A 24673-nucleotide genomic window follows, 5' to 3' on the forward strand; every position below is an offset into this window, starting at 1 on the left:
GCTCAATTTCAAACATTTAGCACCTCAATATTTCTCTTTTTCATTTTTAAAAATTTTATTGAGGTATAGTTGATTTACAAGGTCGGGGTAATTTCTGCTGTACAACAAAATGATACACACACACACAAATATACACATATACACACACATCCATTCTCTTTCAGATTCTTTTCCCACATGGACTGAGAAACATCCAACCATTTTCTCATTACTATCCCCACATCCAACCAATCACAGTCCTGTCTCTTGAATCTGATCCTTCTCCCATCCCCACAGCCTCTCCCATCACAAGTACCACATCCATCTCTGTTAGATGATTTCCTGACCTTCAACCTGGCCATGGCAGCAAGAGTAATTGCATCAATTCCCTGCCCAAACCCCATCAATAACCTTCCACTAGTTTTAGGAGAAGGTCGAAACTCCTAAAAGCCCTTTATGACCTGGTCCCGGTCTGCTCTCTAAGACTTCTCTCTCATATATCTTCATCCCCATGCTTCCCATCCCATCGCCTTCCCATGCTTCAGCCAAGCAGAACTCCTATGTTTTTCAGATGTGCTGTACACTCTCTCATCTGCCTGCTCCCTTTGCCTGGAACACTCTTCTTCTCCGTTTGCCTGGCTGACATCCACTTATCCCTTTTAGGTCTCAAATGTCACTACTTCCAGGAAGCTTCTGAGGATTCCCCTGGCCCATGGTCGCCGCCCCTCAGCACCCCGTGCTTTCTTCACCCTTCCCGTCCAGCATGCTTCATTTTGATGGCTTGTTTGCTGATCTGCCTTTTCCACTACACCACAAGCTTCATGAAGGCTGTGACCTTGTCTGTCTCCCATGCCATTGTGAATCCAATTAGCATGATGCCTGGCACAGAAATTGGTGCTCAGAACTTTTTTGACGAAAAAAAATTTGTGATATTAATTTTCTACTACCAACAAGTGAGAACCATAGCTTTGTGATTAGTGTCACTCCACTGAGCTCCAAACCTCCCACGTGCAAGGAGGCCTAAAATAACAGCAGAGACAGAGAGTGACTCATTGCCAGACTCTCCTTGCCCAGACGCTGCAAACAAAACCTTCTATAATCTTTTAGGAACACTGAGATGGGGTACTGGGAGACTGCCATTATGATCTTATAATTCTGTCTATTGCTCAGGGTATTCTCGTCGTGTCTGGGACACACAAACTAAACTGACATCGCTACAGGTTAAAATGTAAACTTTTAACCAAGATTGTTTTTCTAGGATAAATTCATTTGTAATAAGCATTGTAAAGGTTCTCTTGTACCAAATTTGATGCACACAACTGCACTAATGTAATACCATAAGATAGAGCAAAGGGAATTCCCAAACTGATAGAGAACTACAATTTAAATATGATTATATATAAGCAAGTACATCAGGGAAGTGGAAAAGATGAGTTTAGGAATAAATGAGTCACTAAGTAAAATGCTGAAAAATCCCAGTGACAAATCACATTGCCTATACTTCATTACATACATACTCATGTATATGTGTTCAATAGACTAATAGGTAAGAGGAGCCAGACAAAGTTTATCAATATTATTGATAAAATAATTGAAACAGGAATAACACAAGGGCATGGCAATCTCATTACAAAAAGTGCCAATTAGAGGAAAGTTAATTCAATTCAATTTCCACAAACCATTTGACTAAATTAAATATTAGTCAACTGAGGGTTCGTGAAAAGCAAGGTAAAGATTTGCAAAAGCCATACTAAAAGAATCTCTGTGCTATAATAAATATGTACATTTATAATTTTTAATTTGGTATTTCAAATAATTTTTTAATCCAGCTTTTAAAAACCAGCTGTGGAAGATCTCATATAAGCTAACACAAAACTCATAGTACTGGAAATTCAGTTACCTGTTCAATTCTAGGAAAACAGGCTGTGACTATGGAATTTTATCAATCGGTGTATAATTTACAAAATGCAACTTTGGTAATATTAGATGACTTCTTTTACAAATACTGTTAAAAGTTGGCTGCTAAATTATATTAGGTTGTATAATGGGAAATAGCAATGACGACTGTGGAGATTCATAAATCTTCGAAACTCAAAAACACTTAGTGCTGGAAGGCGAGAGAAAAAAACAACCACCACCACAAAGCAGCATAGACTGCCATTAGAAATTTCCTAGAGAGAAATGTCCCAGGTTAAACATTAGACATTGCAAATATACCAAGTCCATCTAGTTTTCACTCTCCCACAGTCCCTCGCCACTTAATTTTGCCTTCAGCTAACAGGTGGGCTGAAATCAACCTTATTTCAACAAACCAAACATCCAAACTATGTAATCATGGGATGACATCTGAGCTTGATCTGGCTGGCTGCTTAAAAAGAAGTCTTTCACAATAATAAATGGGAATTTTCATTGTTGGCCAAGCTAGATACTAAAGCATACCACCCTTATATTTAATGATGAAATCAACCGAATGTAAATAAATACCCTTACCTTGAGAAAATGCCTCCATCCGGCCATTTTGAAGTACAATGAAATATGTTTTATTTTGCACATAAAGATAAGACTATTAGCCTACATGGAACACAGCCCTTTTTAGTCATTCTCCAATACAGAGATCGATGTAAGCTAAATTACACATACACTCTCACCATGCCTTAACCAAAGCCACACTTGAGAGGACAGCTGAATGTCTGGGGAGAGTCTGGGGCCAAGGATCTGCCAGAACTAAGAGTCCCACGAGGTCTTGGTCCAAGTCCCCAGCTTCACTAGCAGGGTGTTCTCACCAAACTTAATCCACCAGGAAGAGACCAAGGATTTATTGCTGCTCTGTGCTACTCTGGATCTTTGTGTGTGTTTTTTTGTTTGTTTGTTTTTGTTTTTGTTTTTGTTTTTTTTTGGTCTTTTTGCTATTTCTTTGGGCCGCTCCCGCGGCATATGGAGGTTCCCCGGCTAGGGTCTAATCGGAGCTGTAGTCATTGGCCTACACCAGAGCCACAGCAACGTGGGATCTGAGCCGCGTCTGCAACCCACACCACAGCTCACGGCAACGCCGGATCCTTAACCCACTGAGCAAGGCCAGGGACCAAACCCACAACCTCATGGTTCCTAGTCGGATTCGTTAACCACTGCGCCACGACGGGAACTCCTACTCTGGATCTTTGAAACAAAGTTTGCACAAGTTAGGCATTTAAGATTAAAAATGTGTGTCACACACACACGTATTCTAAATTAAAGAGAAGTGTAATCTCAATTGCTAAGTCGTTACAGCGCAATCAAAAATGAATGTATTATTAGAGATGACTTTATATGCTTGTTTCTTATTACTGACTCCTCCGAGTTTCACTTCCCTTATTCCTTTAACCCATCACTCCCTTGGGTTTTCTTTTCTGGATGTACCGTGTGTAGAAAAAAAACTGAAACATCTCTTTGGATGGTTGCTATATCTGTCAAGGATGCTGGGCTACCGCCAGTTCCAAATACAAAAACCACTCTCCAGAACAGGAATATTCAAACCCTTTACTTTCATAGTGTCACTTCCAATTATGTTGCTTTTTTAAAACTCTGACTGGAAGTGCCAGCAAATCACAGCAGCACCTGTTTGTTTACACTGAAAAAACTCTGAAACTGGAGCAATCGCGACAGAAGGTACCAACATGGATTGCTGCCAGTCACTTCCACAGCCTCTTCCTTCACACGGCTGCCTCTACCAGGGAGCAGGACCACCTGGGCAGTGGTCCTTCTGGGCTTCCCAGGAACAGGGCAGCACCGTAACCCACACAACTTTAGGCTAGAGGGCCATCGCAATTCACCTCTGCCATTTTGGTATACAACTGAAATATGCAAGTCAAAAGAATGTATTTATATTTTAAAATAGATGAAAAGGAAATAAGATACTTCCTTTCAATAAATGCTTAGTAGTCTTTACCAATTTTTTTAAAGGTTTTCTTTCAATCTGACCTAGATTCTTCAAACTTCTGTTTCCCCCTTTTTGGTACCCAGCTGTGATGGAGAAGAGCTAGTCACCATATTCTTTATAAGCATCGACGCCACTTATTAATTAGGTCTAAACAAATCATTGTCTTCCCTTGGATTAACAATCTCTGGCATTATTTTTCCATCTTTTTATACTTTTTCACATAGCCTTAAAACTCTTTTCAGTGTCTTCCTCCAACAACAACCATGCTGTCGTTTCTGATGGGCACATATTCGATGTCTTCTTATATTTGTGTGGCTAGAATCTAGCCTACTGCCTGGCATTCAGTAGGCTCTTGATAAACATTCTCAAGAAAATGTAACAGCATACATGAGCAGCATTCAATAAATGACTAAGCATAATTTACTTGTCTTCCTTGGCTATACGTTGCTATTTGTTTGATCACAGTTTCCTATTATTCCTACCGTCTGGAAATAATCATACTTCCATCATGAATTGTCCCTTTGACTTCATGAGAAAAAGCAATAAGCTCATAGAGTAGTTTGATACTTTGATTAAATGGTATTTTTAAACACACACAATTAACTAGCAATTTATTTTATTGGATACTTTTTCTATTTTTTCTTAAAGGGTTGATAATTATTTTATAAATTGCATTTAATAAAGTCTGTCTTCGCTTAGAACAGCTTATTACTATAAATAAAAAAGATATACATGTTGTAATTTGCATGTCTTCCAATTTCAGACATTCTAAAATCATGTCTAAATGCCAAACAGAGAATGCAAGATATTTGAAATAAATGCCATGGCACATGTTAATGGACAATCTAAAGTCACCAGCTTTTTGGCTTTTGATCAGAGATGATTAGGTTTATTAATGGATATGTTTCATCAGACCGATATTTTCCAGGGTGACATAAACACTTCTCTGTCCCTCTTGTATACACACACACACACTTCAATACCAAAAAAAGAGATGGGACAAGAAAGTATGAAAGGAAAATGAAACATGGCCAGTTGTTTTTCAACAGAAAACTGTCTTCCAAGAACCTTGACAAGGTCATAGTCACCTTGGAATCACCATGACCTCTGATGTGAACTGGCTGTCCTTAAAAGAATGCTTCTTACTTAGTTTAACATTAGAAACACAGAGGGAAGCTGTAAAATAAAAAATTGGAAAGGGGCTTCAATTATTATTGGAAGAACTCACAAAAGTCAGTTTTATTTCCTATGATAAATTAGTAAACTTGATTAACATAATCTGGAAATCTTTACCCAAGTTAAAGAAATATTTAGGAGTTTAACTATTTAGTAGTTCCTCTTGTGAATCCAGAATTCCCAGGCTAAAGATTAGTGAGTTAAACCACAGAGCCCTGTGCCTTCCTGCAGTAAAGTTAATAATTACACCCAATTTAATGTCTAGAAACCCACTCCCAAACAAAAGCCTTTAAGCAGAAGATCTCAGAATATGTTTCACTGGAGATAATGCCTAATGATTAAAGTGAAACGTGAAGTTTTAACAATGACATTCAAAATCTTAAAGACATTCATTGACTGGAGTAACTGGCCAGAAGTACAACCCATGTTCCCACAAACTTTTCAGAAGAGGCCAAGTTCTGAGGTCTCAAAAACTCTCTTCCTTTCTCTCCTTCTCTCCAAGGTTCTCCTGCAGTACTCCACCTGACTAAGAAGAAACAAAGTTTATCCAAGTTCTCCATAAATGAAAACCTAAAATGAGAGCGGTGTATTCAACAGGATCTCGTGTGATGCTTATCTAACAAGGAAGGTCCTATGCCTTGAGAAGACATTAATTGGTGCCTTTGAATTTCAATTTGAAGATTTCTTTTTAAGATAGCATTTCTCCAAACTCTAGACAGCACACTTAATCATGGATGGATCACTTAGAAGATGGGGAGCCTGGAGTTCCTATCATGGCGCAGTGGTTAACGAATCTGACTAGGAACCATGAGGTTGCAGGTTCCATCCCTGGCCTTGCTCAGTGGGTTAAGGATCCGGCGTTGCTGTGAGCTGTGGTGTAGGTTGCAGACACGGCTCGGATTCCTCGTTGCTGTGGCTCTGGCGTTGGCCAGCATCTACAGCTCTGATTAGACCCCTAACCTGGGAGCCTCCATATGCCATGGAAGCAGCCCTAGAAAAGGCAAAAAGACAAAAAATAAAATAAAATAAATAAAATAAAATAAAGAAGACGGGGAGACTGACCAGCTCTATCTTCTTGCCTTTCACTGCACTTATGACTGGTCCCTTCACTAGTAGACAAGGAAGAGCAGGTCAAACAAGAGGAAAACCAAGCAGATTCTTGATTTTTCTTAAATATAAATGTGGGGCACAGGATAAAATTATATTTTCTGCTGCCCTTGAGAACACAGATTAGCAAGATTCAAGGAAACAAAACAAAGCTCCAGAATGAGTTTCCCTACCCTCTTATTAAGACAATCAGCCTGATGCTTGTTTATACTCTGCTGAATGCCTGCTTTTTTGTACTCTGTGACATGCTTTTATATATTGTTGTTATGTATCCATAGAAGTGACTGCTTCAACTTTAATATTCTTGACTCTTGCTGTGGTGGAATGAATGGAAGCTTCTGTAACCCTACTGGTAACTCATTTGGGATGTCCCTGAAATATTAACATTCGGTTTTTAATTTTTAAAAAAATTGTTCTGTATTAGAAATCAATAGCAGCTTGGAGTAGAGGTAGAAGAGACAAGAGAATGGCAGAGGGAGAAAAAGAAAGAGGAGGCCAAGCAGCAAGGCCAAAGTCTGGAACCTGAAGCGGCACATAAGACCAAGGTTTTCTCAAGAACGAGGAAGTCTGATACTAAGGATTGAGCTGTTGGCACTTCTCCATAACCTACAAAACCCACTCCGTGTCTACAGATCACTGGTAAATTTCCCCACGCAAAAATATGTGGGAATAGGGTATTGTGTGGACATCAGCGAGAAGATTTCACCTCTGAGTTGGTGGGGCCTTAAACAAATATAATCTATAGAGGAACAAGACAGTCCATGAACTCAACCAACACTCTGGAAGCAAAAGCTCAGACAAACAGGTGAGCAGAAGGAAATAATCCCTGCAGGAATTCACAGCAATCTTGAGAAGAACGTAGGATATTCCAAAGGTAGGTCATGAAGGCTCAAGGCAGTTTTATCCCGATGGTCAAGAGATGGACAACCCCAGCTGTTATTCAGGTTACAATGAGTAGCTTGGGTGTTCATAACTCCAAGGAAATGGAACAAATTTTCCAGAAATTAGGAGTTTATTGCTTCTCAAAAATCAGTCCCATTATTTTCTGACTCATTACTGATAAAGTTCAAAATCTCAGCCCTTAAAATGTGGACTTTTGGGAGCTTCCATTGTGGCTTGGTGGTAACTAACCTAACTAGTCTCCCTGAGGATGTAGGTTTGATCCCTGACCCCACTTGGTGGGTTAAGGATCCCGTATTGCCATGACCTGTGGGGTAGGCTGCAGAAGCGGCTCAGATCTGGCATTGCTGTGGCTGTGGCATAGGCTGGCAGCTGCAGCTTCTGATTCGACTCCTAGCCTGGGATCTTCCATATACCACAGATGCAGCCCTAGAAAGAAAAAAAAAAAAAGCCAGATATATAATGGCTATGAAGACTTCTATTTATTTGAGACATCCAACCCATATGTGAAATGCAGAATCACCAGGCATGCACCTGGCAGGCAAACAGACAGCTCCCTTAACTGTGATAAGGAATATTCAAAACTATAGAAAAATAAAACTATTACCATCTCATTAATGCTAGATACTATACAGAAATTAGCAGACCTCCTAAAGACTTAACAATCTAGCAGACAGCTCTGATGTATGTGTTCCAGCCTAGTCAGTTGAAGACCACCAGGAAAGGGAACAAATTTGTAGTGGGATAAAATCAGATTTACTGATTTGGTGCAGTGGGGACGGCACTCAGAGACCCCACAGGATGACACTGAGAAAGAAGGGTATCACCTTTTGTAAGGTTTGGGTTCTCACTAAGGGTTCCGAGGAGGGTCTAAGGGAAGCAGATCTAGCTCTCGACTGACTGTAGTTCAGAGGGGAAATTCAAAGTGTGGATTAACTAGGGGTGGTTATGAGGTGAGGGCAGGTTAGCGATTAAAGATCCCCAGCAAAATACGTGTCTGGAGCAAAGCGGGTCTGGAGTGTCAGCCTGAAGAAAGCAGTCATCACTCAAAGGGAGGCCCATGAGGCATTTTACAGCTGCAGCACGACTGGGAGAAACCATATTCTCTGCTGACTTTGCAGCCGGCTTGCCGTGTGTCCGTCCTCCAAGCCTGACTAATCGGCAGGCTGCCTTTCTTACTTTCCTAGCCAGCTGATTTTCACTCTTTCTGTCAGACACGGGCTTTGATCCTTACACAGATATAAGCATTAAATAAGATAATACTTAAGTATTATAATAAATAATACTTAATTATTTAAATATTCTTACACCTTAAATTTATTAAGTATTATAATACTTCGATGTTCTCGAAACCTTAATCTAAGGGAAATGGACCAAAAATAAAAGATGCTATTATATGTGAAACTGTTTCAAACTGGCTAACCCATAAACCTAATCCTACCTACCCTTCCCCAGTGCTCTAAGCATCCCTCTAGCCCAGCATATGTGCCCTGATTAATAACAGCTGGTTTATTTGTCTGTCTCTTCCCCTGGACTCCAAACTCCTAAAAAGAAAAATCGAGGAGTTCCCGTCGTGGCTCAGTGGTTAATGAATCCGACTAGGAACCATGAGGTTGCAGGTTCCATCCCTGGTCTTGCTCAGTGGGTTAAGGATCCGGCATTGCTGTAGGTCACCGACATGGCTCGGATCCTGCATTGCTGTGGCTCTGGTGTAGGCCAGCATCTACAGCTCTGATTAGACCCGTAACCTGGGAACCTCCATATGCCTTGGGAGCAGCCCTAGAAAAGGCAAAAAGATAAAAAATAAAAGAAAAAAAATAAAAAGAAATAAAAAGCAAGGAAGTTCTCATTTTATGCCTGGTGACTCACATGGTGCCCAGCACATCCTAAGTGCTCTGCAGCCGAGCCGCCTGCTTGTCTCCTCTATAAAAAGTGTACCAAAGGCCTCTTACACAATGAAACAGACTTGCACTCTATTTAAGAATGTCATAATCCCAGATGATTGGATTAGGAAGATGTGGTATATATACACAATGGAATACTACTCAGCCATAAAAAAGGATGACATCATGCCATTTGCAGCAACATGGATGGAACTAGAGACTCTCACACTGAGTGAAATGAGCCAGAAAGACAAAGACAAATACCATATGATATCACTTATAACTGGAATCTAATATCCAGCACAAATGAACATCTCCTTAGAAAAGAAAATCATGGACTTGGAGAAGAGACTTGTGACTGCCTGATGGGAGGGGGAGGGAGTGGGAGGGATCGGGAGCTTGGGCTTCTCAGACACAACTTAGAATAGATTTACAAGGAGATCCTGCTGAATAGCATTGAGAACTTTGTCTAGATACTCATGTTGCAACAGAAGAAAGGCTGGGGGGAAAATGTAATTGTAATGTATACATGTAAGGATAACCTGACCCCCTTGCTGTACAGTGGGAAAATAAAAAATAAAAATAAAAAAAAAAAGAATGTCATAATCCAAAGGGTTCAATACATGGATGAGACACAGTGGCAGAGCAGAGGGAGGCGGGCAGCGACCGTCAGGACCATCTACAACTCAAGGTCAAAGAAGAAGGAAGTTGCCCTTCCAATAAACAGCTCAAGGCAAACAGAATTGAACCCCTAACCAAGATGACTCACTTACTATGTGGTACTAGAGAGGTTGGGAGATCTGTCTTTTCAGCAAGGCTGTAGATTCCCAGAGGTGAGAGGTTATGCCTGTCCTGCTCATCTTGCCCCCCTGCCCTCTGACTACCATGCTGCCCAGCACCGGTGTTCAACCACGTGAAAGCAAAGTGGAGAAAGTAGAAAAACAAGAACCTCCTTCGACAAGAGCCAAAGGGGGAAATCACGGCATGGGCTGGTCAGGAAGAAGAGGATCCCACGCGCAGACCCACGCGCAGACCAGAGGCTGCGGGGCATGAAGAGGACAGGGGCCACTGACTGCTTCTGTGACAGAGGAAAGGAAGGAGCCCATGAGCCGACTTGAACATGGAAGTACGGAAAGAGACGTGTACCTTGGTGGTGGGAAGCAGAGAGGGGGCTGGGAAAACATAAACAAGGAAATGAGCTACCAAAGTCAGAAGATGAGAACACCGTCTTTATTAAAACCACCACTGATGCAAGGAAAGTGGGAAGAAAAATGAAAATACAACTCTCCACATGACTGAGGAGTAGAGGCAGGAGTCCAGGAGTACCTAGAAGCTCTCCTTATCTGGATATTAGTAACAGCAAGACCAGTGTGTAGAGAGGTAAGGAAGGGAGGTCTGCTCAGAGTTCACAGCGCTGCCCAACTTCAGAGTAGGTGCAAAGCACCAGTCACCTTTGTGTCTTCCTTACTTCTCTCTCCTTCTCCTTCCCCCTCTTTCCTCCTGCTGCCGCCCCTTTCCTCCGGTTGCAAAACGTGTTGGCCATTTAGACCACATACTTCTTTCAAGTTAGCAAAACGGATCCCTTAGAGTTCTGCCGTTCTCTGTCCAGGGACACAGCCACAAAGAGGAAGAGGAACAGGACTAGATGTCCTTTCGGTGGCTCTTCAAAGGGCAGTCAGCAACAGCAGAAACCACAACAGAACCTGGAATGTCAAAGTGACCTATGGTCAGCAAGTGGACACTGCTGTGTCTAGAGAACAGGCAGAGTGTAATATGGACTGGCGGGGGGGTGCTCTGGGAGGAGACGAGAACACTGCTGCCTCCCAGCATGTGCTGGCTGGGTTTCCTACCGCCTGCAAAAACCTAGCCACAGTGGCTGGGACCCAATGCCACATGTGTCACAAAACCCCAACCAACTGGAAAGGTCCTTCTGTAATAATGTGTACCGGGAATAATCAGGATTAATATGCGCTAAGCAACTAGAAAAATTGAATCATCTACTTGAATGTGCTGGCTTTCATCACACAGCCCCAACACAGAAAACTTCAGCAATACGAAATACATCAGGTTTGAGAGAAACGTCCCCAGTTCTCATAAAGTCATTCTTACTGGCTCTTCATACTGCAACCTCTTTGCATAAACACTGTTTGTGCTACCGGCAATGAAATTTCTCCCTTGAAACAACCCCAAATTCTCCTATTCTGTGTATTCATATTCTAAACCTCCTTCAGAATTAACTCTGTGACTCCCTCCTGGTGATGAGAAGTAAGATGTGCTCTCTTACTGCAAAGAATAGCCAGGTGTAGACTGTTTTCTCAGTTGAAAGGAGATCACCACTTTAGATGAAGAAAACAGAATCTATGCTTTTTGTCAAAGGTCAGTTATCCATCAAGTTGTTTCTCAAATTTTGAACCCAGACTACCCTGTAACTTATAAGTTGTTTGACGGTAAATCACCTGTGGAATAGAGAGAGGTGTTTCTGCCCAGTAAGAATTACACACACAAAACTGAAGTTCTCAGGACAGCCCACCAGAGCCTTTCTGACTCGTGCTCCACTGAAAACAGCAGTAGCAAGACTGTAGAACCTACAGCAAAAGTGGTATCTGTATGGGAAAAGGCATTCAGAGTTCTCTTTTAGGGGAGTTCCCATTGTGTCGCAGCGGAAACGAATCCAACTAGGAACCATGAGGTTGCGGGTTTGATCCCTGGACTCGCTCAGAGGCTTAAGGATTCAGTGCTGCCGTGAGCTGTGGTGTAGGTCACAGACATGGCTCAGGTCCAGCGTTGCTGTGGCTGTGGCATAGCCCGGCAGCAACAGCTCCCATTAGACCCCTAGCCTGGGAACCTCCATATGCAATGGCCCTAAGGAGACAAAAACCAAATAAATAAATACACTGTGAATACACTGCCCTTACAGCTGCCAGGAACCCCAGACTCTCCCTTTCTGGCAATGAAAGTTGGGCCTCCCTTGCTGAAAGCAGGCTTTACGTGTGGTCACGGTGTGGACTTTGGGGAGGAGGGTCTCTGTGCTGAAGATCAAGGTCCTGTGAACACGAAGTGAGGGAAGTGAATACACTGCTGTCTAGACTCGGGGGAAGGTTTGGGGGACGAAAGTGGGAGAGTGGGGCTCGGGTGAGTGAGGGAAAGTGCTGAAGGTCATGGACGAATGGTTTCCCACCACCTCTTCCCAGCTCCTCTGCATCCTCAAGAGTCTTCTACTTTTTTTAATCCCCTTTGGAAGGCTTTGTGGGGAAGGACAGAGAAGAAATGAAAGGCTATGACAGGGTCTGTGCAGTTAGAGGAAATGAGAAGGGAGAGGAATCACCAGTAAGAAGGAAAGCAGGATAGACGAACAGCTCTTTTTGGAGATGAAGGGTGGGTCTGCCACACATAAGATTTGCACTCATAAATTATAACTTTGTCTGTGTGGCTCATGCCTAGGACCCAAAGGAAAGAGAAACCAATAGTTATGGCTCCAAAAGAGAAAAACAATGAGCAAATTAAATTAACTACGGTCCTTGTGAATGCTTCTTTTCGAAAGAATAATCTTTTTTAAAAATATAGTCTAAAAAAGTACCGCACACCTGTTGCAATTTGCCAGGCACAACGTCTTCAGCAAAGATACCAGAATCCAAAGTAAACACAGGCTCACATTTTTCAGGAATTTACACATCTCAAATTCTACTTCGGCCACCAGCTACAAACAAGTAAGGTAGCTCACTTCAAACAGTCGTGGGTTCCTCAAACAAAATTATATCCAGATTCACTAGTGTCTTCCTTTTTTTCACTAATTGCTACAGATATTAACTAGTGGTCATTTTTCATCTGTAACATAAGCACCACCTGAAAAATTTATATTTTTGTCTACCTAAGCAATAAGTTATTCCTTCTATAAATAATCAAATTGACACATTGAAAATCAAAAATAGCAACAAGAATATTATTTTAAACAATGTCTGAAATTAGCCCCTCTTCCCACAAATTATTTGAATAATGAATTTAACCTCACGTTATTCCAAATACTGCACAATTAGAATGTATCCCTCTGTATTTTTTTCTAGAGAGATCTAGTTGGTCCTGTTGGGCTTAAACATGGTATGAGAGGAAATGGCCAGAGCTGCAGCCAGTTGGGCTCTGCACTACAAATGAGGACAAATTCCTTTTTCTCTCAGCCATTTCTTCCCTGGCAGAACACACCCACTGGGAGAACTTAATTATGTGAGGTCAAATGGGAGAAGGAGAAGCCTGGGCTGCTGAACAGAATACCAATCAGCATTTAACTATAATTTTCCCTGTCTCGTTGGGACATGGAAGGCTGTTTTCTTAACTTTGCTTTTAACCTGTGTTTCCATCCATAAACTAAGGAATACATCCTATAGAATAGCCACGAGGGATGACTCCACTATGGAGCCACATGCTATGTGCAGCGTAGAGTCCTGAGCATTTCATAAGACGTGTTTCTAAGCTTCATGCAAACATCTGGTGACCACGCTCGTGTGACTTTAATACAAGTTAAAATGGGGGTGCTCTCCTTCTGTCACAGAAAGTCCAAGAAGGCTTCTTGGAAAGCCAGCCAGGTTGATCTTGGCCATTTCAGACATGAGCCGTCAGAAGCAAGTTAGCTCAGGATGTAGTGTTGGCAAGACTGGTACCACAGAGCTCAGAATCTCTTCCCACTCAACAGAGAAAACTCCTATGGATTTCAACCAGAGAACATGCAGCTAGAAAATGGGAAAATAGGAGCAGTCTGTTTGTTTCTGATAATGACCCAAAGAAAGGGTTATCTTTGCCTTAAAACATCTAATGTCCTATTTATACACATTGGACAACTTCTCTCTTATGATCAGGAGGCCGTCCAGATCTCTAAGACACCATAAGAAACACAAAGCAGCACCTGTTACAATTACTTGTATTACCTCTGTATTCACAGCATCCATTGGTCTTTTCTTCATTTCTCCTATGTCCAAGTAACTGGGAGGGAGGAAAAAAAAAAAAACACAGTAAGGGTTTCTTTTATTACTTTTGAGTCAGCTACATGAATTTCTTTTTAAAAATTATTAAAAAGTAAAGCAAGCCACTGGAAATACTTACGCAGAAATCAATAGCTACTAATCAAAAGCAACTACAGTAATAGGGACCGTTTTCAGAGCTGGCACATGTCTACTCTAAACGTCAACAAAATTGACGCCGTAGAAATACATACTTTTATTGGAGAACGTTTTTCCCCACAATGGTTTGCTACTTACTATATATATACGGTAATTCTCTTTTTTATATTAATTTTGCTGTGCAGAGTGGTTTATGTGCATAGTTCCATTAATCACAGACTTTAAGCCAAAGAAAGTAATACAGATCACGTGGATGAGAGTAACAGCTGTGAAAGGCTGGGAAATCTTTTTCCCTATGAGAGCACTTTCATGATCCAGAAATGCTCAGCCATGTGGGATGGTTTAGGCATTGGTTCAGCTAAGAGACAGATGGGTGAACTAGTTAACCTCTGGAGACCCCTGTTATGCCATTACTACTTGCTACAAGATATTAACTAGTGATCATTCTTTACCTATGGCATAAACACAACGTACAAACTTCAAGCTATGTGTCTATCACTGGGATCTGGTTCCACTGTGCTTCATACATAAAAGGAGCTAAATAAATGTTTTAATGTAAAAAAAAGTATAAATCTAGTATTTCATTTATAACCATAGAAAGATAGATACATTCTCTACCTCAACTACTATCACTGGTGAGTTGCCAAAAGAGTTTTATTAGAATTAATTTTAGCTCTGTTTTATTATTATTGTTTTTTGGATAGAATGTTTTAATCAATCAATACCTCTGGAAATGTTCATATATTTCCATTACATAAACAGTATTTACATAAGACAGTGCAAATTCTCCCTCTGCTTAGCAATAAAATGGATCTTTTGGAAATCTTCAAGGACTGATTTCTGACATTATAAGAAAACATTCTGTCATGTGCAGGAAAACAATCTCAGATCCACAACATTCATGTAGTAGTGTCAGTTTCCAAAAATGCAGAAGAAATACTTTGGGGGAAAAAAATCTCTAGATTTCTTTGCTATAAAATAAAGGCTTAAGAGCTCCCTGAAGTTTAATCATAGTTTCAAAAATATTAGAAGAAATATGAGTAAAAGAAATTCAAGAAGAAAATTGATCATTTTCATGTGAAAAATACTTTTCCAGCATTGCCATCTTCTGCACCATCATTTAAGCTCTGCATGACATGAATTACCCTCAATATCTTGTGCTTTCTTTTGTTCAGCCAGTTGCTTCATTTGTTATATAACTTGCAATCGCTAAGCTTCAAATACATTCAGCATTTAAATCCTCCTGGCTTCTATCACTATAACCATAGATACTACCACTTTAACACAAACTATTCATCTGTCAGCATAGAAAACTAACCATGGACACTGTTATAACAAACTCAGGGGTTTTGTGTGTGAGTTAAAAGCAAAAATAACCATGCAAAATCTCTTATATGTACATATAGATAAAGAATGATTTGAAGTGCCCTTTCTATTTGGTTTGCAACCATACCTGTTTTTACCTTTTGAGTTGGCGGTGCCAACGAAAGAGGATATGAATTACTCAAGTGAGTCTGCGATTTTGAGCTGTCAATAGATTCTGAAGCAGATTTCCATTCCCGTGAAATTGCTTTATATTGAAATTATTTAATTTTAAAACATCAACCAAGAAAATGATGAAAGGAACTGGACATGCTTTACATTTACATAACACCTTGGTGTTTACAAAACATGTTGATATCCAGAGCATTTACTTTCTACAACAAACCTGTGAGGGAGAAATGCTGACGTTCCTTTTTGTATGTTAGGAAAATGACTGGCTTTGTCCAGTGAATGGCATAAGGATGCAGAGCTAATAAACAGCTCAGTCTCAAGTCTCCTGAGTCTCAGTTTTAAGTTCTAAGCTTTTTTGAAGCAGTTGCATTTAGCTCTTTTCTGATGAAGTTAGACAAAGCCTACCAAAGGAGGTTTTAGGAAAGGGAAACTAAATCTAAATGTATGTCTCACCTCCCCCCAAAAAGAACATCTGGCATAACAAAAAGCAGAACTCCTAGATCTCAAGTTAAACAAGCACATAAGGAAGGATATTAGACAGCTTTCAGGGTACTTGGGAAAATCAGAATTCACAAGCATAGATTTTATAGCAAAGATTTTTTTGCCATTCTGAAGCCCCAGCTGAATTTTAATTAAATACTATATTAAAAACAGTGGGAGAAAAAAAAAACCTATGGAAATACAGAGTTACCACACAATCCAGCAATTCCACTCCTAGGTATATACCCAAGAGAAATGAAAACTTGTGCATGATTGTTCATAGCAGCATTATTCATAATGGCCAAAAATGAAACAATCCAAGCATCCATCAACTGATGAATGGATAAACAAAATGTGGTATAGCCTTACCATGGAATATTACTCAACAATAAAAAGAATGAAGGATACATACTACAAACACAGTAAGGCTTGAAAACATTATGCTAAGTGAAAGAAAAAACGCAAAAAAGTCGTATAAGATTCCTTTTACAAGCATACCTCCTTTTATTGCACTTAACAGATACTGCGTTTTTCTACACTTTGAATCAGGTTTGCAACAACCCTGCATGAAACAAGTCTATCAGCGCCATTTTTCCAAGCACTGGTTCACATCCTGTCTCTGTCACGTTTTGGTAATTCTCGAAATACCTCACACTTGTTCACTGTTATAATTATGGTGATCTGTGATCAGTGATCTTTTATGTTACTACCTTGACCTGCTGAGGGCTCAGATGATGGTTAGCATTTTTAAGCAATAAAGTATTTTCTTAAAGAAGGCGTGTACTTTTTTCACACATATTGCTATTACACACATAACAGACTACAGTTTAGTGTAAACATAGCTTATGTATAGATTGGGAAACTAAAAAAACTCCTGTGCCTCACTTTATTGCAATATTTGCTTTATTGCGGTGGTCTGGAATAGAATCTGCAATACCTCCAGGGTACGTCTATATATAAGATGTCCAGAACAGACAAATCCATAGAGACAAAAAGACTAGCCACTACTGATTAGTGGTTACTACAGGATGGGGAGAAGGGGAAACTGCAAAGGTATAGGGTTTCTTTTTGGAGTGATGGAAATGTTCTCACAGTCTGCAGTGACAGTTGCAAAACTCTGTGAATATACTAAAAACCACTGAAATGGGTGGATTATGTTATGTGAAATGTATCTCAATAAGGCTTAGAGAAAAATCTATAAAATATTAAATTCTACCTGTCCTTCAAGTACTCACCCCCGCCAGGAATAATTTCTCTCAATTCCCACATAACTTTATTTTTCTAATTCCACTCATTTCTTTGCACTGTGCATTCATATTACTGGTGTGCATGTGGTCTGCCTCCTGTGAGAATGAACTCCAAAGGACCAGGAGGCACATCTTACCTTTGTTCCCTTCACAGACCTAAGCACAGTTTGTAATTCACTGAACACCCACAATAAGTGAGCTCCCTGCCAGGAACTGAGGATAAGGATCACTAACACCCCTGTCCGTGAAAGTTTAACCATCGGGTACCTGGTGACATATATGTAAGACAAATACAGTAAGCCAATAAACTTTTCCAAGCATTATGCCCAAAGCATAAAGATACAGGCGACAGGTGGAGGGGTCACCAAGTGGGGCGTGGTCAGCTCTGCTTGAAAGGCTGAAAGAATTTAAATAATGGGGAGAAAATGCAACAAGCACTTTTCTGCACTGGGGACAATATAGTATCCAATATTTCCAAGTGATTTTTAAGAAGTCTTTGTTTAAACTAAAGCGATAGCTTACAAGAAAAAAAAAATGGGAAGAGAAAAAGCAGAACAGAAAAGGTCAAATGTCTAACATGATGTTTGTGTTAACTCTTTCCAAATAACTAGTCCTGAATTCTTTGTCCTTTTCTTTTCAAGATTCCTGTTCCTTAAACACACATTTTTAGTGTATTCCTACTACTCCCTGAGTGATAATTTCTTCTCCATTCCCACTTTCAACCTCTAATCCCAACTGGAGCGGGACCTGTCAGGTGGCATCAACCTGCGCAGTCACAGCCCCTGAACCCAGCGAGGTGTGGGGGTTATCCCCATCCACCTTAGTGGTCCCCAGAAATGGTGGGCGGTGGGGACTGGCGAACTCACTTGAGTTTCTTGAAGGCTTCCTGGCCCCCAGCCACGTAGTTGCCGCCGCTCTCGAGCTGGTCTAGCTTCCGGATGCGGTGCCCCGTCCGCGGGGTGTAGATGTTCCTGACGGCCCCAAAGGGAGCTTGAACGCCGCCTGTCACCTCCTTGAGGAAGACGTCGAAGCTGGACACCTTCTTCTCGTGGATGACAACGCGGCGCCCCGCGAAGAAGGGGTCCCCGTTGCGGTACACCAGCACGCTCTTCACGACCGGCTGAGACAGGTGGCTGGACCTGGCGCTGGTGCCGCTCATCTTCCCCACGGGACGCCGCCCCGGCTCGCTTCTCTAGGGGGAGGCACCGCGGGCGCCCCAGCGGCCTCACGGCTCACGCTGCGCGGGGTCGCGTCCTGAAACCAACGGGAAGCAGGCCCACGGGTCAAAGCCAAGCAACGGCGTGCGCCGGGCGTCCACCCCGCGGACACCCTGGAGGCTGCAGGACTCACCGTTCGCGTTCAAGTATTTCACCATAGTCTGCACAACCAATCAGCGCTCGCAGCGCGTGCACAGCACCTGCTTCAGGCTGCGGGCGGAATCAAGGTGTAACCCCCTCCATACGGGAGCCGCGTGGGGGACTAGAAACAGTCAACCCGCGTGCATGCCGGAGGGGGAGAGAGAGAGAGATGGGAAAGCACACACACTCCCAAATCATAAAATTATAAGTCTGATGAAACTCAATTTATAACATTACAGTTGTGCTACTCTTAACAATTAGCTTAATTTTCTTTATTGGCTCTCTCACCTCTCAATCTCCTGTTTATTCCCAAAATAATTAAGATTCTAACTGGAATTGCCCAGATTTTTCTTTGCTGGGAAATAAATGCCTAAGGTGCACCGACAGGGGGTTGGGGAGGAGAGAGAAAGGCGTCCAAGACCCCCGCGCCCCTGCGCTGGCGAAGCACCTCCGGGCGTCGTTTAACCCGCCCACAGGGGTGCGCAATCGCGTCCCCAGGCGGAGGGCAATGGGGGCGGTACCCGGAGGCGCCCCCAGCCAGGGTACCTACCAACACCCTAGGGCCGGTGGGGGGAGGGGCGGCCGGGGCGGGGCCGGGCGAGGTGAGATGGGGGAGGGGAAGGGTCTCTGTGCTGAGAATTCGCCGGCACTGCGCTGAACTCCGCGGCGGCCGCGCGTCGCTCCCGCTGTTCCTCCCGCTGCCGCGGCCTCTGTGGGCCTCCTTCACCCCAGTGGGAAGAGAGTTGTTATTGCCCGCCGTTACCATAGCAACTGCAGCCACGCGCTGGGAGCCGAGTCTGCGAACTAGGCCTGGCGCGCTCCTGGATCCCCTTGGGCTTTGCCTGCTGCCTCCAGCGGAGACTGGAGAAGTAAGTGTTTTGAGGGGTGGGGGATGAAGGCGAAGCCCGGGTGGCACTATTATGCAGTCACTCTGTTATAAGTGGACTCCTCCTGGGTGCCATGCACCTTACCAGAAGTTGGAGGATACAGTAGTGTAAAGAAAAATCTACAGTATTTGGAGTGCTTACCATATGCCTAGCTTTATGCCGAGAAAAGGTTTTTTCACTGCTTCAAGAAGGCCAGCTGGCAGTCTGTGCCCAAGAGCCCACGGCGGTGTTGTTTGTATAGATTGGATGGGTGTCTGGGTAAGACCAGGGAGAGTGGGTGTTGGGGCGGGGCGGTGGGGGAGCAAAGCTTTGAGAACTTCAGTAAAGAGGTGTTTTGTCCATTCTGCTCTGGGATTTATAGATTGTGGGACCAGGAAACTTTTTCAAAGATGAAATCTTCCAGCTCTGCTAGTGTTCCCTTTATTCCTCTTAAGACCCAGCTACTATGTGTCATGTGGAAATGTCATCACTGGCTGTTCGTAATTCACCTTCTCTGAATAAAAATAATGTTAATAATAACTGCCATTAATTGAACACCTACCATGCACATTGTGCTAGGCACTTAAAGTAGATTATCTGACTTAATGTTCACAGCATTATTTACCTTAATGTTCGGAGGTAAATATTCTTTCCCCAGTGAGGAAACAGGCATAGAGAAACCAAAGAAACAATTCAGGTCACCTGTGAAAAACTGAAACCCAGTTTTCTATGATTCCAGAACCACTTTAACCACTATATTGTACCAGTCTGAAAGGTAAACGGATGGGATATTGCAGTCAGAGGCAGAAACGTTATTATAATTATAAAATGATTATAAAGTTACTTAATATATTAATACTTTGAAAGTTAACATTTTTCAGAGGAAGGCCAAAGAGGGAGTTCCTGTTGTGGCTCAGCAGTAAGAAACCCATATAGTATCCATGAAGATGTGAGTTCAATCCCTGGCCCCACTCAGTGGGTTAAGGATCTGGCATTGCCGTGAGTTGTGGTTGGTGTAGGTTACAGACATGGCTCAGATCCTGGGTTGCTGTGGCTGTGGTGTAAGCCAACAGCTATAGCTCCTATTCGACCCCTAGCCTGGGAACTTCCATATGCGTTGAGTGCAGCCCTTAAAAATGTGGGGGGAAAAAAGGAAGAAAATCAGAGAGAAGAGAACAAGACAGAGGGGAAAGAGAGAGGAAGGAAATTTTGTGAGTTGGTAATGAAGAACACACAAGTGGAGAGAATGGATGGGGAAAATATCTATGGGAATGTGCTACCAAGTAGGTGAATAGGATGGAAAACCTGTTTTGAGGGTTGGAAGGCAGTAAATCAAGCAACCCCCAGACCACCTAAACCTTTCTGCCACCCCTGCCAGCACAGAGCGAAGTGAAAACATGCGCCCTCTTGTTCAAAAATCAAGAATTTCAAGACAGTGGCAGCAGAGCAATTAACTAAGCATAGGGACCTTCTAAGTGTGAAATCTTGTTGCTAGCCCATAAAGCAAAGCCACATCTGTTGCTTCCAGAATGTAACCCAGATTTGTTCCCTGTGCCCAGACCCATTTATCTAGTTGCCTCTTAGACAGTGATATGGTGATAAATGTGTAATTACTGGTGTACAGGGTTGGGAAGGCCTTGGTTGGCAGCGTTTGCCAACTTTTGTGGCTGGAATAGTGAAACAAGGACATTTTCCAGCTCCAATCTGACACCACTGAAGGCAAGGGATGTGCAGTGAGTACATGCAGTAGAATATGTGGCATATTCTACCGTGCAGATACAATAGACAATTAGCCTCAGAGATAATAGTAAAACGTAGGTGTCGATGTGTTTTGAGTACTTATTATCTTTGTTTTTAATGTAATTTATTTAATTGTACATTTATTCAATTTAAATTTTTTGCTTTTGTGGTTTTTTTTTTTTTTTTTTTTTTTTTTCAGGGCCACAGGTGCAGCACATGGAAGTTCCCAGGCTAGGGGTCAAATCAGAGCTATAATACCAGCCTACATCACAGACACAGCAATGTAGAATCCGAGCCCTGTCTGTGACCTACACCACAGCTCACAGCAAGGCCAGATCCTTAACCCACCTAGTGAAGCCAGGGATCAAACCCGAGTCCTCATCGATACTCGTCAGGTTCTTTACATCTGAACCACCATGGGAACTCCCAGTTTAAATTTTAATAATGACCATGATTAAGATTCCTGGAAATTTAACAACTGAATCTCGTGAGTCAGTACAAGGCAGTGTGAAGCACATCCCTGCTTTTGGACAGCATCCATAGAGCATCTGAAAGGCCACCAAGACTCAAAATGTTCACATGATCTCATGCTTTCCTCAAAACGTTTTTCCCTAACTTCCTTATCTCCATAAATGGGCCACCATCTACTCATTTGTTCAAAGCTGGAACATTCACATTTCTCTGCCTCACAGAACACATTTAACCACGGCAGAGAAACAACAACAGAAACAGTCATATATTTGCCGCCTTCCTCTCTGCTCCTTTTGCTGGCTGAATTTGTATTAGAGCTCTTCTCTCTTATGCAGAATCCCAACACTGAACAAAATGAGAAGGATTTCAGAAGCCAGAAAGGTTGGAGAAATCCTGATCATGCTATCAGCAAAAAGACCAGGCATTCTCTGTGGTACAGCAGGTTAAGGATCTCGTGTTGTTGCTGCAGTGGCTAGGGTTGTGGCTATGGCGTGGGTTCAATCCCTGGCCTGGGAACTTCCACATGCTGTGGGCATGGCCAAAGAAAAAGAAAGTCCACAAATAGCAAATGTTGGTGAGGATGTGGAGAAAAGGGCACCCTTGTGCAGTTAGCGAAAATATGAATTGGTGCAGCCAATATGGAAAACACTATGAAGATTTCTCAAAAAACTGAAAATAGAACTACCGTCTGATCCAGCAGTTCCATCCTAGTATTTATCTGAAGAAAACAAAAACACGAATTCAAAAAGATACATGCACCCCAATGTTCACAATAGAATTATGCGCGATAGCCAAGATATAAAAGCAACCCAATGTCCATCAATAAACAATTGCATTAGGAAGATGTGGTCTATATGTACAATGCTATATTACTCAGCCATAAAAAAAGAATGAAAGCCTGCTGCTTGCAACAATGTGGATGGACCTAAAGGGTATTATGCTTAGTGAAATAAGTCGGCCAGAGAAAGATTAATACTCTTATGTTAGCACTTACATGTGGCATCTTAAAAAAAATTTTTTAATGAATGGGGAATTCCAGTCCTGGCTCAGGGGTAAAGAACCTGACTAGTATCCTTGAGGATGCAGGTTCGATCCCTGGCCTCCCACAGTGGGTTAAGGGTACAGCGTTACCGTGAGCTGTGTTGTAGGTCACAGACAAAGCTCAGATCCTGTGTTGCTGTGGCTGTGGCATAGTCTGGCAGCCGTAATTCTGATTTGACCCCTAGCCCGGGAGTTTCTGTATGCTGCAGGTACTGCTCTAAAGAAAAAAAAAAAAAGAATGAATATAACAAAAGAGAAACAGACTCACAGACATAGAAAACAAACTAGTGGTTACTAGTGGAGAGAGTGAAAGTGGAGCAAGGGGTTAAGATTAAGAGATAGTATACATATTTTATACTATGTTTAACATAAATAAGCAACAAAAATATATTGTACAGCATAGGGAAATTTAGCTGTTATTTTGTAATAACTGTAAATGGAGTATATTGAATCACTATATTGTACACCTGAAACTAATACTGTAAATCAATTTATAATTCAATTTAAAAAAAGACTAACCAAGAGAAATAGGATTATATATTAAATGCAGACAGAGACTTTAAGGCAAAAGGGATCATGAACAATAAAGAGGTTCTCCTAATGATAAAAAATTCAATTTAGCAGGAAGATATATTTGCATTCATCTTATACTCATAGAGTCAAAATAAAGCAGAATTGACAGAACTACAAAGACAACTTAGAACCACACCACCATAATTGTAATTTATAGCACACCTGTCAATAATTGACAGAAGCAGCAGACAAAAAAAAAAAAAAAAATTTGCACAATGTAGTTAACAACCTTGATCTAATGCATGAGTCAGTAAGCTTTTTCTATAAAGAGCCAGCAGCCAGCACTAAAACAATTTAGACTTTGTGGGCCATATGGTTGATGTTGTTATAGTGCAAAAGAAGCCAGGAACAATATATAAACAGATTCCATGGTTGTGCATTATTAAAACTTAATTTAGAAAAATAACCAATGGGCCACATTTGGCCTGCTGGCCATAGTTTGCCAACTTCTAATAATAGATAATATATAGAAAAGCTAAAAAAATAAATAAATAGAAGTTCCCCTTGTGGTACAGAGGATACGAATCCGACTAGTATCCATGGGGATGTGGGTTCAATACCTGGCCTTGCTGTGAGCTGTGGTGTAGGTCACAGATGCGGCTTGGATCTGGTGTTGCTGCAGCTGTGGTGTAGGTTGGCAGTGAATCTCTGCTTCAACCCCTAGCCTGGGAACTTCCATATGCTGTGGGTGTGGCCCTAAGAAGCTAAATAAATAAATAAATAAATAAACTCTCATCTTATGTTAAAAAAAAAATTGCAAAATAAAGGAAAATCAAAAGGTAAATTTTTTAAGAAGCAGAAATAAATGACAAAGGAAAAAGTATACTGTAGAGATGATCAACAAAGCCCAATGTTGTTTCTTTGAAAAGATTCATAAAATTAACACAACTATGGTGAGAGTAATTAAAAGAATGACACATTAAGACCAATGGCAGAAACGGAAAATGTGAGACATACTGTATATGCCACAGACCTTTAAAACATAATAAGACTGGGAGTTCCTGTTGTGGCTCAACGGAAATAAACCCAACTAGGCTCCATGAGGTTGTAGGTTAGATCCCTAGCCTCTCAGTGGATTAAGGATCCGAATTGCCGTGAGCTGTGGTGTAGGTGAAAGACGCAGCTCACTCAGATTCCGAGTTGCTGTGACTCTGGCATAGGCCAGCAGCTACAGCTCAGATTGGACCCCTATACTGGGAACCTCCATATGCCACGAGTGTGGCCCTGAAAAGACAAAAAAAAAAAAAAAAAAAAAAAGACCCCCCTCCCCCCAAAAAAAGAAGAAATTCAAGTGACCAATAACTTAAAAAAAAAAGAAGAATTTCCGTTCAAAG

General features: G+C 41.8%; 1 protein-coding gene across 7 annotated transcripts in view; it reads right to left on the reverse strand.

Moving 5' to 3' along the window:
- The window catches only part of DCDC2 (doublecortin domain containing 2), a 183591-nt gene extending 164221 nt beyond the window's left edge, over positions 1–19370 (reverse strand). For 2 of the 7 annotated variants that reach the window (XR_014809738.1, XM_084967572.1), the window contains exons 1-2: positions 18157–18670; positions 13878–13932 (exon numbers count right to left, since the gene is read on the reverse strand). Coding sequence is in view for 5 of the 7 variants with exons in the window: in XM_084967572.1 (XP_084823698.1) it covers positions 13878–13932; positions 18157–18449 (348 nt within the window). In the remaining 2 variants the exon portion in view is untranslated. Of the gene's footprint in view, positions 1–13877; positions 13933–18156 lie in introns of all 7 variants that reach the window. The other 5 variants (XM_084967569.1, XM_084967571.1, XM_084967570.1 and 2 more) reach the window with 5 other exon arrangements.
- Positions 19371–24673: the final 5303 nt, after the last annotated feature.

Source organism: Sus scrofa, chromosome 7 (genome assembly GCF_054392235.1).
Source record: "Sus scrofa isolate SSC_HxYL_T2T_F1_AM1 chromosome 7, Sscrofa_HxYL_maternal_Yorkshire_Landrace_v2.0, whole genome shotgun sequence".
Taxonomy (NCBI): Eukaryota; Metazoa; Chordata; class Mammalia; order Artiodactyla; family Suidae; genus Sus; species Sus scrofa.